Below are 15,904 nucleotides of genomic sequence, written 5' to 3'. Positions count from 1 at the left end.
TGCTGTTGTATTCTAGTGACCTGGATGGGATCTGTTACATTGAAACAGCAGGCCTTGATGGAGAAACTAATCTAAAGCAGAGGCAGGTGGTGAGAGGATATTCAGAGCAGGTGATAATTCTGCATTTTTAGTAGTGTAAGAAAGTTGACATGACAGATACACAACTAAAAAACTCAATCCAGCCTAATACTTGATAGCTCAGCAATCCCCATCTGAATATAAAATAACTGTGTAGTGTAATTCTAATTTGTTGCACAAGTTACTTTGGAGCAAATCTTTGCATTTTCCCTTAGCCCAGAGAAAGAGACTTACTTCAGGTAGTGCAAGCCAGTAAAAATAACTGTTCAGGTAAATGTCCAGAAGTCATTTAGGGTGTATATCATGTCATAAGTGAGAAATTGGAAGTTTTAGAAGGGAATTAATTCTGTGCCATATAAAGACCTGGAGAGGAGCAGATATTCTCTCTTTCACCTTTTTTTCATATTGTAAATGTATTTTTAGCTCCAATTCTAGTCCTCCAAGGATTTATAAAAGCTTTGAAACTCTCAGAATTTTTCTGCTACAAGCCTACTGTGAACAACATGAACTGAACCATTTCTCCCTTTCAAGTTGAGCATCAGTAGGTCTCAGAGGGTTTGTACATGCCTTGTAGTGATGGCAAACCAGTGGATCTATACTTTTCAACCATGGAAGCCACATGGTTAAGGCTTTATAAGTAATTCAGGAAGGCCTTTTCAGATACTGAAGAGATGACTGCCATTGTTTTAATACCAGACAAATAAACTTAGAATTTAGAATTATACCTAGTAGAAACATCATGAAAGACAAATCATGTGAGGCACAGCTGAAGGAGCTGGGGTTGTTTAGTCTGAAGAAAAGGAGGCTGAGGGGAGACCTCATTGCCCTCTACAACTACCTGAGAGGAGGTTGTAGTGAGATGGGTGTTCGTCTCTTCTCCCCAGTAAATAATGACAGGACTAGAGGAAATGGCATGAAGCTGCAGAAAGGAAGGTTCAGATTGGACATTAGGAAGAATTTTTATACCGAAAGAGTGGTCAGGCACTGGAACGGGCTACCCAGGGAGGTGGTGGGGTCACCATCCTTGGAGGTATTCAAGAAACCTGTAGGTGTGGCAACTCAGGGCATGCTCTGGTGGCTGAGGTTGTGGGGGGGTTTCTGGGTGTTTTTTGATGGGGTGTGTTGTTTGTTGGGTTTTTTGGGTTTGCTTTTGTTTATTTGTTTGTTTGGGGTTTTTTGTGTTGATGGTTGGACTCAAGTGATCTCAGAGGTCCTTTCCAACCATGGTGATTCTGTGATTCTATGTACTTCTAGTCTTTAAAAACAGCCCTTTCTTTGGTACTGGTAAAGCTCAAATATCATTAAAAAGTTCCACCTATTTTCTTTCCATTAGCACAGGTAGCATCCTGGTCATAGTATTGGAAACAATATCTGTTGGGAAGAAGCTCTGCTTGCAGAGAAGACAGTGCCTCTTCTTTTTTTCCCTTATGAAAAAAACAAATATGGCAACTCTGCTTTCAGATGTTATTATTGTAATTTTTTTTCTTCCCCATTCTGCCATTCATTTCCTCCTCTCCAGTGTTCTCAAAATACCAGCAATTCAACTGATACTTGCCAGGGTTTGCTAGTCACTAGGAACTCCATTCATGGTGTCTAAGTCTGATTTATGCTGGGTAGCAGATCATCAGCACCACCAGCAACTTACAGTTTCAAAGCTAATTGTTAGATAGATAGTAATATATGAACCTATGAATATATGATGTTTTTAAGTTCCATTACATTTGTCTGTGTTCTGTGGGAGTTTTTTTCTGTTACTTTAGGTCTCTGAAATTGATCCAGAAAAGTTTTCTAGCAGAATAGAGTGTGAAAGTCCTAATAATGACCTCAGTCGCTTCCAAGGCTTTGTGTAAGTAGGCTTGGTGGCTCTTGAAACTACTGTCATTTTCAGAGATCTTGTAATGTTTGCTGTGACAATATGCATACAAGTCAATTTGCACCACTGAATTTCTGAGTGCAGCCCAACAGATGGAGTTCTCAGAAGGGCTTGGTTGTGAGCTGAGAAAGCCCACTAGTACTTTTGATTTTCCATTTCATATTTTTAATCTTAGATCAGGCTGTGTTGCAATTTGTATTCTGTATTTGAAATACCTTAATAGCATGTGATATGTACATTACTTGTTCTGGACCATGGCCTGATTGAACAAGCTGCATTGCTCAGAATTTTAAGTGGGAAGGACTGGCTTTCTCTTCTACTCTGATTTCATTTGTGTAACCATCAGTGACTTGATCAAACTCCTTTTGACCTGTTTATCTATATTTTTTCTTCTTACGGGTTTATGATTTTCTATAGACAGTAGGAAAGCAAAATGCTGTTTCATGGGGTGACTGTCAGTTTTTGGGAGTTACAATGTCTGTGTTCTTCCCTGTGGGCACTGATACATTAGAAATTTGAAAAGAAAAACAAATATATACAATTCTTACTCTGAGGAAACACTGACAGGCTGTGGGCCTGTCTCTACTGAAAGTGTGCCACAGGAGTGCTCACAGTATATTTAAAATGGGATTTTATATTTTGTTTGAATTTTTTTCTGATGTTGGCAATCCAAGTAGAAGTCGTAGGCTTTCAGACTTCTAGTGTTTGTCTTGAGCTCTCTTCTACAGGGTGGCCTACTTCTCCTATGCCAGCTAGCAAATGCTAGGCTTGTAAACTGAAGAAGGTTTTAATACAGTGCCTACATGCCTGGTTTTTCAAAGGTGATCTGCATGCACGGTACCCCATTTGTTTGAAAAGTCTGATCAGTAATGTCAATGGCAGTCAGTGACTAGTAGCTTCTTTGGGAAATCTGCTCCCTCATGTTTTTGAAAAGCCTGACTAATAATTTCAGGAATTACAGCTGAAGTAATGTCTTGGTTTTTTTCAGTGAACATTCAAACAAGGATCGAGTGGGCCTCAGCAAGGAAAACTTACTGCTCCGAGGATGCACAGTAAGAAACACAGAAGCTGTTGTAGGCATAGTGGTATATGCAGGTTAGTGAACCACCCTGGCTTTCACAGATTGCTTTGCAAACAAGATGGAGTTACGAGCCCATAGAAACAGTATCATAAAAAGGGAGATTAGGAGAATAAAAGCTTGAATCCAGCAGGAGACAGCTTTAGCTAAAACTGTTAGGAATGCATATCTGAATAAGGTTTGTTTCTATTTTAACAATTAAAAGAATGGGTATTTGTGGGAGCCAGCTCTGTTCCTTGTGAACAGGTCCTTGTCCTCAACTGTTAATTGTAACGGTAAAGCCAGGGTTTGAAATTGCCATGGAGATACATGGCTTGCTTGGTATTTTTTTCCAGTCTAAAACTGAAGCTAGTGCTGTTCTTCAGTGTTCTGTATCAGAGGGCAGAGGTTTTTAAATTGATCAGTGTGATGTATCCAGCCAGGTAGTTGTAACACAGGTGCAGGATTTTGTAGAAAATATCAGAAATAATATAGAATAAGTCAAGAATAAGATTGTTTCTATAAGAAGGAATATTGTTGACAGTATAAAAGTTCATATGTACATGACAGACTTTTTTTTAGGACAGAATTCATATATTGTAGGGGTAGTTAATTTGCTCATATTTAAAATCTCCCTTCAAATAGTAGTTAACAGAATGTTCCATTTCACAAATCTTTAGAAGTATAAAGCACTTCTGGTTCTGATACCTGTTGTTAGAGAATTTCAACCTGTGTTGTGGTTACAGGTCATGAAACCAAAGCAATGCTGAACAACAGTGGCCCTCATTACAAACGCAGTAAATTGGAAAGAAAAGTGAACACTGATATTCTTTGGTGTGTTCTGCTTCTAATTTTGATGTGTTTAACAGGTGCTATAGGTAAGTGAGAACCAGCAGACTCACAATATTTTCCTCTCTCAACCTACAGTGCTACAATTTACTGTTTTATTTTTAGTTGGATTCACTTTTGAGCCTAGCTCAAAAACAGCCTTTATCCATATGTAATTCCCTAGCAGTTGAGGATGCTGCCAGATTTTATTTCATATTGTCATGTTTAATCTGGAGTGTGGTCAAGAAGTATGTTCTTGGTGCAAGTTCTTCGGTTTGGAACCTGTTTCTACAATTAATTCCTCTTTTCTCTCGCTAATTGCTCTGCAAAACTTCTGCTTTTTCTAAGGATTTTTCAGGTAACATAAGGTGCATACACAGCATTGTGAGGAGAGGCCTAGTGTGACCAGAGTTGCAAATACTTTCTATTTTAGGGATTGATTAAATAGTGAGCTTGCATGAATCTAAACCGACCAACTTTTATGACAAATAAAAAATATGTTTAAGGCGTGTTTTAAAAAAAAACTTCTTCAGGCTACACTTAATGATGTTGACATGGTGTTCACAGGTAAACTGAAACCTGGACAAGCAAGGATAATACAAGTGTAGTTAGTTCTTTAATTCTCTCAGATGCGCTATGTAGATGTGCTGTTGCTAGAAATGCATGTGAGGTATGCACTGATACTTAATTTTAATGGGGTTTCTATTGAGGGATAACTCGAGAGAAAATGGTAGTTTGAAAAGAACTGCAGAGTATACCAGCTAACTACAAGGACCTGAACTTTGATACACTTTACATACAACTGACTCACTTTACCTTGTTCTTGTTTTCAAGGCCATGGACTTTGGTTAAGTAGGTATTCAGAAATACCATTTTTTAACATTCCTGAGCCAGATGGGAAATCAATTCCTCCAACATTAGCTGGGTTCAATATGTTCTGGACGATGATCATTTTATTACAGGTAACTTTGGCCTGCTTTGAACATGGGTCATATATGAGATTTCATTTATATCCTTGAAGTAACTCTTTGGCTTCAGTAGAGCTACTTCGTGTTTCTAACAAGCCAAAGAGTTTGGTTGTATTTAATGCCCATGTTTTATTTTGGTAGGTCTTGATCCCGATTTCTCTCTACGTTTCGATTGAAATTGTCAAACTGGGACAAATTTATTTAATACAGAATGACATTGATTTTTACCATGAGAAAACAGACTCAACCATTCAGTGTCGAGCACTGAATATTGCTGAAGACCTTGGCCAGATTCAGTATATCTTCTCTGACAAGACTGGAACCCTCACTGAAAATAAGATGGTTTTTCGGAGGTGCAGCATTGCAGGACGGGAGTATTGCCATGAGGAAAATGGTAAGGCACCAAACCTGTGTGTACAATGGGTAATTTTTCTCTTCTCAGAGAAGTTAATGTTTTGATAGGGATCTGATTAACTTCATGAGGTTTGTGTGGCATTACACACTCACAGAAGGTGTGAATTCAGACTAATCCTACTAATAGCCATGCATCTTTCCACATTATTTTGATCCCTTCATATATAGTGTGTAAAGAGTCTTGGAGGCTGTATGTAAGGTACTGCTTTGCATTTAGTTAAATTCCAACATATTTGATACCACAAACAAAACATTCTTTACTTGCTCTGGAAGAAGTAAAACCTACTGTGTTTTGCTTCTCTCCTTGCAGTATTCAGAACACTGGAAAATTGCTCATCTAGTCTTTTATCTGTTTTGTTTTTTTCAACTATAGTGCAAATGCTTACCTAGCATTATAGGGTTGAAACATCCTCTTGGCTGCCATAGCAGGGTACCACCTTTATGTAGTGTCTTAAGGCTCTGATTTGACATACTGCTGCCCTTGAGGGCATGTAATGGGTTTATATGGGACACAAGCATCCTGCCTTGTATCAGGAATACTGTGGCCAGCGGGAGTAGGACTGTGATTCTCCCCCTGTACTCAGCACTGGTGAGGCCTCACCACCAGTACTGTGTGCAGTTTTGGGACCCTCACTACAAGAAAGTTATTGAGGTGCTGGTGCAAGACCAGAAAAGAGCAACAAGACTGGAAAGTCTTATGAGGAGAGGTTGAGGGAGCTGGGGTTCTTTAGCCTGGAGGAGATTCAAGAGGGTCCTTATCATTCTCTTCAACTACCTGAAGGGAAGTTGTATTCAGGTCGGAGCTGGGCTCTTATCCCAGGCAACTAGTGACAGGATGAGAGGGCATGGCCTGAAGCTGCACCAGGGGAGATTTAGGTTGGATATTAGAAAGCAGTTCCTCATGGAAAGGGTGATCGGACATTGGAATGGACTGCCCAGGGAAGTGGTGGAGTCACCATCCCTGGAGATGTTTAAAGAAAGACTGGTTGTGGCACTTAGTGCCATGGTCTAGCCCATGTGGTGTTAGGTCATAGGTTGGACTTGATGATCTCAGAGGTCTTTTCCAGCTTCAATAATTCTGTGATTCTGTGCAAGATCAAAGGTGAGAAGGCCAAGTGCCGGGTCCTGCACTTGGGCCACAACAACCCCAGGCAACGCTACAGGCATGGGGAAAAGTGGCTGGAAAGTGTCTGGTAGGAAAGGACCTGGGGGTTTTAATTGACAAGCGGCTCAACATGAGCCAGCAGTGTGCCCACGTGGCCAAGAAAGCCAATGACATCCTGGCTTCTATTAGAAATAGTGTGACCAGCAGAAGTAGAGAGGTGATTGTCCCCCTGTCCTCAGCACTGGTGAGGCCACACCTGGAGTGTTGTGTCCGGTTTTGGGCACCTCAGTTCAAGAGAGATATCGAGGTGCTGGAGTAAGTGCAGAGGAGGGCAATGAAGCTGGTGAAGGGCCTAGAGAATAAATCTTATGAAGAATGCTTGAAGGAGCTGGGAATGTTTAGTTTGAGGAAGAGGAGACTGAGAGGAGACCTCATCAGTCTCTACAACTACCTGAAAGGTCACTGTAGAGAGGTTGGTGCTGGTCTCTTTTCACAGGTAATTAGCAACAGAACAAGAGGGAATGGCTTCAAGCAGCAACAGGGGAGGTTTAGACTGGACATTAGGAAACATTTTTTTCACAGAAAGAGTGGTTAGACACTGGAATAGGCTGCCCAGGGAGGTGGTTGAGTCACCATCCCTGGATGTGTTTAGGAGTTGGTGTTGGTGGATATGATTTAGGGGAGAACTTTGTAGAGTAGGACCCTTGGACTCGGTGATCCCAACAGTCTTTTCCAATCTGAATAGTTCCGTGATTCTATGAAGCATAGCTGTGAATTAAACCCAGCTTTGTGGTTTTGCTGCTGGATAGAACTGCTTTCAACTGCGAGTGAAAGGCACACCCTGCTGGCCACAGCAATGAATCAGTTCAGCCCTTTTGTTTTGAGATAGGAGCAGATGGTTGCAAGCCCTTTCTACAGTAATTTTGCACATATTTTGAAAATTTAGTGATACAGGTGTCCAGGTGCTTCTTTAGCTTTGCATAATTATACTGGGAAGCATGAAAACTGAAGTGAGAAGAAATATTTTTAAGTTTTGAATTTGGTGAATGAACAACTTAAATAAAAAGCAGAAAATATTTTCAGAGCATTTCCGAAATGAAGGAAAAGCAATTCAGAAGAGATAAACCAAAGAGTAGTGTGAATGGTGTAGCTGTGGCTGATCTGGGTCTCATTGTGCCAGGGAAAGGATGTCTACCATGTCCTTCTGCTAGTAGCTCACTTAAGAGTTCCCTTCCAAAAATATTAGTGTGTTTATTATGTTCATAATTATTTCCTGCTGTGCCCTGTCTTTTATGTGGAGATTAAGCATGTTCTTCTTCCTAACAACTCTAGAAATTGTGGAAGCCCTGAAAATCAGTTTGAAAAATGTTGGAGTTTAATCCTGTGTTTTAGTCCTGTTTTACATTTGTTCAGTTGCATGAAGCTGCTATTTTCAGGGCTTATGCTAAATATATAGTAAGATTTGCAGTGCAAGTGAGTACAGTCTTTTGCACACAAGCCACAAAGTCTGTACATGTATTTCTCTATTGTTTTGTCAGGGTGAAGGGATACACATGAGGGAAGCACACCAATGACTGTGATTCAGTGTAATCCTCCATGCAGGTGCTCCCATGCAGTGTTCTGTCCAAAGTAAGATGTGCCTCTTGGACCAGGTCAACAGAGCAGTGAGGTGGTGTAAGAGGTCCCACATATGTTACTCAAGACAAAGAACTCAGGCTTCTTAACAACCTGGAAGCATACAGTGAGGGAGACTCCACAACCTCCCTGGGCAGTCTGTTCCAGTGCTCTGTCACTCTCACAGTAAAAAAATTTTTTCGGATATTCACCTTGAACCTCCTATGCTCCAATTTACACCCATTACCCCTTGTCCTATCACTGGTCATCACTGAGAAAAGCCTAACTCCATCCCCCTGACACTCACCCCTTACATATTTGTAAACATTGATGAGGTCACCCCTCAGTCTCCTTTTCTCCAAGCTAAAGAGACCCAGCTCCCTCAGCCTTTCCTCATAAGGGAGATGTTCCACTCCCTTCATCATCTTCGTAGCTCTGCGCTGGACTCTTTCGAGCAGTTCCCTGTCCTTTTTGAACTGAGGGGCCCAGAACTGGACACAATACTCCAGATGTGGCCTCACCAATGCAGAATAGAGGGGGAGGAGAACCTCTCTTGACCTACTAATCATACCCTTTCTAATGCACCCCAGGATGCCATTGGCCTTCTTGGCCACAAGGGCACATTGCTGGCTCATGGTCATCCTCCTGTCTACCAGGACCCCCAGGTCTCTTTCACCTACACTACTCTCCAGCAGTTCAGCCCCCAACCTGTACTGGGACATGGTGTTGTTCTTCCCCAAATGCAAAACTCCACACTTCCCCTTGTTGAATTTCATCATGTTTCTCCCCGCCCAACTCTCCAGCCTGTCTTAAGTCTCTCTGAATGGCAGCACAGCCCTCCGGTGTGTCAGCCACTCCTCCCAGTTTTGTGTCATCAGCAAACCTGCTGAGGGTACATTCTATACCCTCATCCAGGTTGTTGATGAAGATGTTGAACAACACCATTGGCAATGGCCAACTGCTGTCCAAACCTGCCTCTACAACATGCATTAAGTCACTGTTGCTGCTTTCTGGTAAAAGTTGCCAATAGCACACATGGAATGTTATGTTTAGTAGTTGTGGAGAACCAACAGTTGGGTTCTCACTTATCGTTTTTTAAAATCAACGTTGACATCAGGGAGATGTCCTGCCAAGGAATGTGTAAGCTCTGGTTTCTCTACTTTCCTTGGGCTCATCAGAATGGCAGGATGAGGGACAAGAGGCTTTCATTTATGTTCCAGAAAGAGAAGATGACAGAAAATAAGGAGAACCTAACAGACTAGAAAATCTGGTAGCTCGTTTCCTGAACTTGGGTAAGCTCCTGCACTTCGTCTAGGAGAAAAAGAACTCATACGTGACATAATAAACCTTTTTCTATCTCATTTTGAGCACCAGAACTGGGGACTCTGAACTGTGGATAGGATTCCCACTCACATAAAACAGAATAATATACCACTTTTCACTTCTTTTCTGTACAGTAACTGCTACTTTAAATATAAAAAAAAAAAATTAAAAAAGGAGAATTAGTGGTGTTGCAAGAGATAACTGTATGTTAATTTTATTTTTTTTCCTAGGATGCCATTGTTTGTATTCACACTTTAATGAAATAAATAGGCAATGCACAGCTCTCAGAACAGGTTTTCCATGCTGTCTGTAGATGACAACATTGAACTGCTAGTGCATTCTCATTGCATGGTATTTTCACAGTGATAGGTAAAAGCTTGAAAGCTGTATAGTGTGCAGTGATCCAGTCCTGTTTGGGTTGATATTTCAGCCTCTTGCATGTGATCAAACACTGTCCCAGAAGTCCAGTGCAAACACTTGGGTATGTTCTCAACAGGCACATAATAGCAAAGGCATGTTTTCCTTTGCTATAGAGGTCCTTTACATCATTCATCTTCCTGCCTGGATTTGTGGGGCACAGGACTGCATTTGTATCTTTGGTGCAAAGGAGTTAGACACGTCCATACAAAGTTTTATTATTGAAAGCTGATTCTCAGTTCAATACTCAGAAAATGTGTATGTGCGTGTGAGGTGGTTGGTGTCCAGTACAGAAATGATAAATACAGTTTCAATGAGATCCTGCTAGAAGCTGTTCTTGTCAAACCATTGTCATACATAAGATAAATAGGCTAGAAAATACATTGGGAAGTAATCTAGTAATTTTATATCTGGAAGTAATTTTGCTGTCCTGAGGCAGAGTTGTTGCTGTAATTCTTTATTATTTTTTGTTTGTTTGTTTCTTCAAGACCACCAGTGAAGTCCCATTCACTACTTTCTCAAGCATTCTGTTCTAGTATGTCACATCTTTTCTGACCAAGTTTTGCTGATGCCTAGATTGAGTTTGTCTTGTCACAATATAGGAGAGGTCTTCCAGTAACTTCAGTGTGCGTATAAAACAGGCTATTTCCTTTCTCTATGTAATCACCTTTCATGTACTTGAAGACTAGTATTTGTCTCATATCAGTGTGATATTCTGGAGGCTGTGTAACTCCAACTTACTTTGCTGTTTCCTTGAAGCTCATGTTGTCTAGAACCCTGATCATTCTTTCCCCTTCTTCTGGTTTCACTGCAGTGGAGTATTGCTTTTGAAGTGCAGTGTCCCAAACAGTAAGCCAGTGCAATGACTTGTTACGGGTTTTATTTTTCATAAACAGTAGATTGTTCTTAACTATATACTAAATTCCTTACTTTAAATTTTTGTTTACTGGACCTTCAGGCAGTGTTTTATGCAAGTTTATTTTTGCTCACAGAACAATAATTTTGTTTACCTTTCTGTAGCAAAAAGGTTGGAATCCTATCAAGAGATGGATTCAGAGGACGAGGATTCAGCTGATCATCAGTGTGGCTCTTTGACCCAAATGTCAAAATGGCAGGAGCACAACTGCAGAGCAGGGAATGAACCTTTGAAAAGAATGTCTTTGAATCAGTTGTCTGGTAGTTGCCCTGCATTAGGAAGAGAAGATGGAGCCAGTGATGTTCCCCACTCAGGACATGTTGCTTTCAGCAGCCCTATTGTAAGTAAAAGCTCTTTGTTTTGATACCAAATTTCTAAAGTAATTAATGAAGGAGTATTCTTTTCACCCTCATTTGATCAGAATGCTTGTCATTTAAGAAATACTTTCTATGTTCCATCAAAACCAGAGCCTCTCATGATTGTTTGCCTGCTTCGTGTTTGCAGCTTACGTTACAAATGTTGATCAGATCTCGAAGGTGTGTGCTTTGGTTCTTGCTGCTGTGGGTCCGTGACCGCTCCAGCTAAAATGACCAGCTTCATCTTAATGAACAATGCATTGATTTCTTTTGAGAGGTTTCTAGCTTTTTGGTTTGTTTTTAATAGGAAATATCTAGTTGACCAGTATTTATTGGACGTTATGAGAAGTAAAGATTCTGCTTCTGTAGTTAAAGGTGTTTAAATAGCATTCATCGTATTTAATCTCTGTTGAAGTGTTTATGAGCTAGGGCTCTACTGTTTAACTGTCTTGGCATGAACTTTGTCGTTTTCAATGGGCTAGCACAAGACAGTGGTGGCACCAGAGTATTTCTCCATTTCCTGGCATAACCAAGTGGGGATCTGACAAGAAGGAAATTGTATGAGCTTCTACATTATTTTCATCTGGAACTGATTTAACCTGATTATATATTATATATCCTGATGGACAGTTTTGTTCATTTCACCAATAGGAAACGGATGTCGTACCAGACGCACAACTGCTGGAGAAGTTCTGTCACATTTCTTCTCATTCTTATCAACAACCAGAAGAAGCCATCAGCAAGTTGTCTTTGGAGACAATGTACACTACTGACTTCTTTCTTGCTCTGGCAATCTGTAATACTGTTGTAGTTTCAGTCCCCAATCAGCCACGTCAGAAGGTAACAAAGCCTTTTTTTTTTTTTTTTTTTTTTTAATATTTGATCAAATTCAGAAATAAGAGCTCCCTCTGATTTGATTACAAAAGGAAAAAAAAACAGTTAATTGGCATTTTTAAAATTATCCTTTCCTCCTCGATTGGGAGAATTACTGTAAACCCACTGAGTGCCCTGAGTTAACGTGTAATATAATACTGGTAATGATTTTCCAATGCAGAAGAACTTGGCTTCAATATTTTTGCTTTGGTGTATAGACTTTTCATAACTTACAAGATAAATTTTGAGATGAAATTGCAACCGTGATTTATTTCAATTTCTAGTTTGCTTTTTCCAGTTATATGCATAGCTTCTTTTAAGAGTACCCAAACACTCAGGTTACCTTTACAGTTAGGTTATTTTTGGCTGAAAGATAAGAATAATCTCAGAAGACTCCTAGAATATTTGGTCTGATAATGCTCTTACCTATTCCCTGGTAATTCAGATCAGGTTTCAGCAAAAGTACGGAAAGTCAAGATTCATGTGTAATAATCCAAAGAAAAAATGCTTTTCAGTGTGACATAAAGTGTTCTCATTTGAATGTACAGTGCATTTGCCACACTGTCCCCATTTAATGGTCTGGAGTGTGCTTAAGTTTTCCTGAGATCGCCTGTTTTTTTCAGAGCACACAAATTAACATCAATCTAACATTTATTTAAAGATAGTATCTTTTTCAAATAGTTTTGTTGGATTTCTTCAGGGTGGGATTTTCATAACCCCATCTTTTACCAATTTTGACTATGTTGCAGGGTAATTTCCAGGTTCAGCTTTGATTTCCTCACCCCACATCCCATGGTGATTTTCATTTGTTACCTTTGTCTTTTGAAAAACAAAAAATGTTTATAACATGCCGGGCTAGATTTTGGTGTCCATAAAGGCAGTGAACCTGAATGGAGACATATTAAAATGCATGCAATTGTGGAGGAACTGAAGCCAAGGTCTGTCCTTAATTTATGCTTTTCAGTGGCAAATGAGAACATGTTTCCTGGTCATAACTCATTCTTAACTCTTCACCAGTAATGAGAAATAAATGTCAGCTTTGCATGCCTTGTTCCTTATTTGTAAGCTATTCGCCGTCTAACTGTCCTGAGTAACAGTAAGCCCATTATTTTGTAACATTAATGAGACTACAACTGTATTTTGTTTTAAATTCAGACATTAAAAAAGTATTAATAAGGTGCTGTATTTAAAGAGCACTTGTAGCTAGTTACTCTGAGGGATATGAAGTTGGTTTATTCTTCACAAGTATCTTGCTAATTCAGAACAAGAATTTAAGTGTTTAAATCTATTTGCCACAACTTTTAGAAGTTACAACGTCATGCTAACTTTCATTACTGAAACAGTTCTAAAGAGAATATTAACGTGGAGTCATGAATGAAACTTGGAATGCATATTGTTTTCAGATCCAAAGTATTTTTACAGTTCTTTCATTTGAACAATGAAGCCCTTACAAAAGCTGTTTAGTGTAGTCATGTGGTTATATGTTTTATTGATCTGGCCATCTTTAATACCAGCAGTCAAACTCATGGTAACTTTTAAAATACTAAATTCATTAAGAACCATGGATAGGTTGTAAGGCAATCTTCTTTAATGTAATAAAATATGAAGAATTTAACATAAATGTTTTCTCTGACTGTTCTGTTCCAGATGAGACCGCCTTTGCTGGGTAGGATGCCTGTTAAATCACTGGAGGAAATCAGGCAGATGTTCCAGAGGCTGTCAGTCCGGAGACTAAGTTCTTCCCTACTTCCAAGTGTAAAAGAGTCATCACCTGAAAGCCCCAGTAGTTTTGTGAGCAAACTGTCTATTTTCAGAATGAAACTGGCTTCACCTGCTTTGGATGGAGCTGCTCAAGGGGCTGCTGAGCCCCACAATACTGACAGCCCAGAAAATTCCCAAGTGCCTCAACAACTAGATGGAGCGAATGTAGCTGCTGGCTGTGAACACAACAGTGTTGTGTCATCTATCAAGTTGTCTCCCTTATCTAAAGTATGTTATGAAGCTGAGAGTCCAGATGAAGCTGCCTTGGTTCATGCTGCTAGGGCTTATAAATGTATTTTACAGTCTAGGACTCCCGAGCAAATAACTGTTGACTTTGCAGGTCTGGGATCTTTAACATTTCAGCTCTTGCATATCCTGCCTTTTGATTCAGTGCGGAAAAGGATGTCAGTGGTGGTTCGGCATCCAGTCTCCAACAAAGTGGTGGTGTACACAAAAGGTGCAGACTCAGTTATGATGGATTTGTTGAGAACTGCATCTGAAGGTATCTATAGAACTTCTTTGCTCATCTTTGTCGTTCTTCAGTGTAATTGAACAGATGGTTTGGAGACAACTCAAGTATTTCCAGTTATAAAGCTAGGTCATCTGCTTGAATAGCTGGAGAGAGGTATCCATAGCAGATGTCACCTATGAGTGGTTTTTGAGGGTTTTTTTTCCCTTGACCTACTGACTATTTCTGTCTTTCTAGGTGTAATAGAAATATCTGTAAAGTTGTGTGGCACCCCCTGCTGGGCCCTGTTTTTTGTAGGTAAACGTTTTTTGAATCTGCCGCAGGAGGGATGTACATGACGCTTTAAGCACTAGCTTCTTTATTCATACACTGTTATGAGCAGTCATTGATTTTTGATTGAAGGCAGTGAAGTGTTATCTGTGTATGTTACAAATCAATATTTAAATATGTTTATGTTGATAAAGTCTTTCAGGGTTTTTTTAAATTTGTTTGGAAAGAAGTTATTAAAAATATAAAGGAGTTATTTTTAAAGGCTTGCTTTCTGCAAAAAGGGAGTTTGGTTTGTGTGTTCCATGGCTGCCTGATCTAGGTGAGGAAGAACAATATTTCCAAGGGCGGATTTTAACTCACCCAATGTTAGGTAGCTAAAGGTTAGCCAAAGAGCCTCTGTAGGCTGTGGGGCAGAAACAGTACCTCCAAATTCTGTCATCTTACTAGGGGGGTAATTTCATGTCTAGAGGTGCCTCTTCATACTTTGATTCTCAGGATAGACTTGGAACATGACTTGTACATGTCCAAAGTTAGGTGACTTGAATGTCCGTCCGAAAAGTCCACCCCATAACAGTTATTTTTTTAAAAAGCTTTTCCTCAACTGCCCTTTTAGCTCCCTCCCACTAGACCAGTGACAGTAAAGCTGCTTGGGTGTATGTGACCCAGTTGATTTTACAAAATAATTTTATTTTAGAAAAACATTTTTATATACTAGTGGCATCCAAAGATGTATTGGTACCAGATGGGTTCCCCCTTGCTGCTTGTGCAGACTGGTGCACTGCATGCTCCCTACAGATGCAGCCACAGTATGTTGTGCAAACATCAAGATACATCAATAGTTAAAATAAAACCTGTTAATGTTTTGTTATTTTAAAACCAGACTTTAAAAATTTTATGCTACCTTTAGTCTAGGAATGCATATTTAATTTGCTTTCTTTGCTTTTGGTGCGATAGCAGGTAGTCATTCAGCAATGGAACAGGAGAAGATTAAAGAGAGAACTCAGAAGCATTTGGATGACTATGCCAGAAGAGGGTTGCGCACTCTATGTATTGCTAAAAGGGTATTCTTTTTAAGACATCTTTTTGAGAATGTTTACAGTCTGTGACCAACCTGATGCTATCACTGATAGAGCAATCAGCAATGAGGTGGGGTCACTGCTTCTAAAGAGATGCTTCCATTGCCTTACGCATAGTAAAAATACAGGCTGTGTAGCTGTAGTCATCAAGCTGTACACAGGTGTGCAATGATTCTGTGGCGATGTCAGTCCTGCAGCTAAAGAGCAGAAGCAGGGAGGGTATGCTGTGCTCCCTGGCCTGCCTACCTTCCATCTACATGGAAATCTGTCAGGCAGCTCCAGGAACCTGCAGGGTGCCGGCCTGTAACCTGGCTTGTGAAGCCTGGCAAAGTAATGTAACTAGGAGCATTGTACTATTACCTATGGGCATGGTGGGGCACGTAAGAGATGCATTGCCAGGGACACTGCTTCTAGATGCAGTACGTGGGCAGCAGAAGTAACTGTGAAGACAGTTCTAAGGTGCCTTTGAAAGCACAATGTAGATGCATGCTGTATGTTCTCTTTCC

The 15,904-nt window shown here is 40.1% G+C and overlaps 1 protein-coding gene across 1 annotated transcript in view; it reads left to right on the top strand.

The window, feature by feature from the left end:
* ATP10D (ATPase, class V, type 10D) overlaps nucleotides 1–15,904 on the top strand; it is a 36,605-nt gene that overhangs the window by 5,779 nt on the left and 14,922 nt on the right. Inside the window, 10 exon segments of the mRNA XM_010006142.1 lie at nucleotides 9–110; nucleotides 1,839–1,924; nucleotides 2,940–3,046; nucleotides 3,755–3,886; nucleotides 4,671–4,798; nucleotides 4,946–5,198; nucleotides 10,698–10,933; nucleotides 11,601–11,789; nucleotides 13,470–14,085; nucleotides 15,277–15,383. Of these exon segments, the coding sequence (XP_010004444.1) occupies nucleotides 9–110; nucleotides 1,839–1,924; nucleotides 2,940–3,046; nucleotides 3,755–3,886; nucleotides 4,671–4,798; nucleotides 4,946–5,198; nucleotides 10,698–10,933; nucleotides 11,601–11,789; nucleotides 13,470–14,085; nucleotides 15,277–15,383 (1,956 nt within the window).

The sequence above is a fragment of the Chaetura pelagica genome, unplaced genomic scaffold (assembly GCF_000747805.2).
Source record: "Chaetura pelagica isolate M959 unplaced genomic scaffold, ChaPel_1.0 scaffold189, whole genome shotgun sequence".
Taxonomy (NCBI): domain Eukaryota; kingdom Metazoa; phylum Chordata; class Aves; order Apodiformes; family Apodidae; genus Chaetura; species Chaetura pelagica.
The sequence above is the reverse complement of the archived record's forward strand: the minus strand, read 5'-3'. Positions and strand labels throughout refer to the sequence as shown.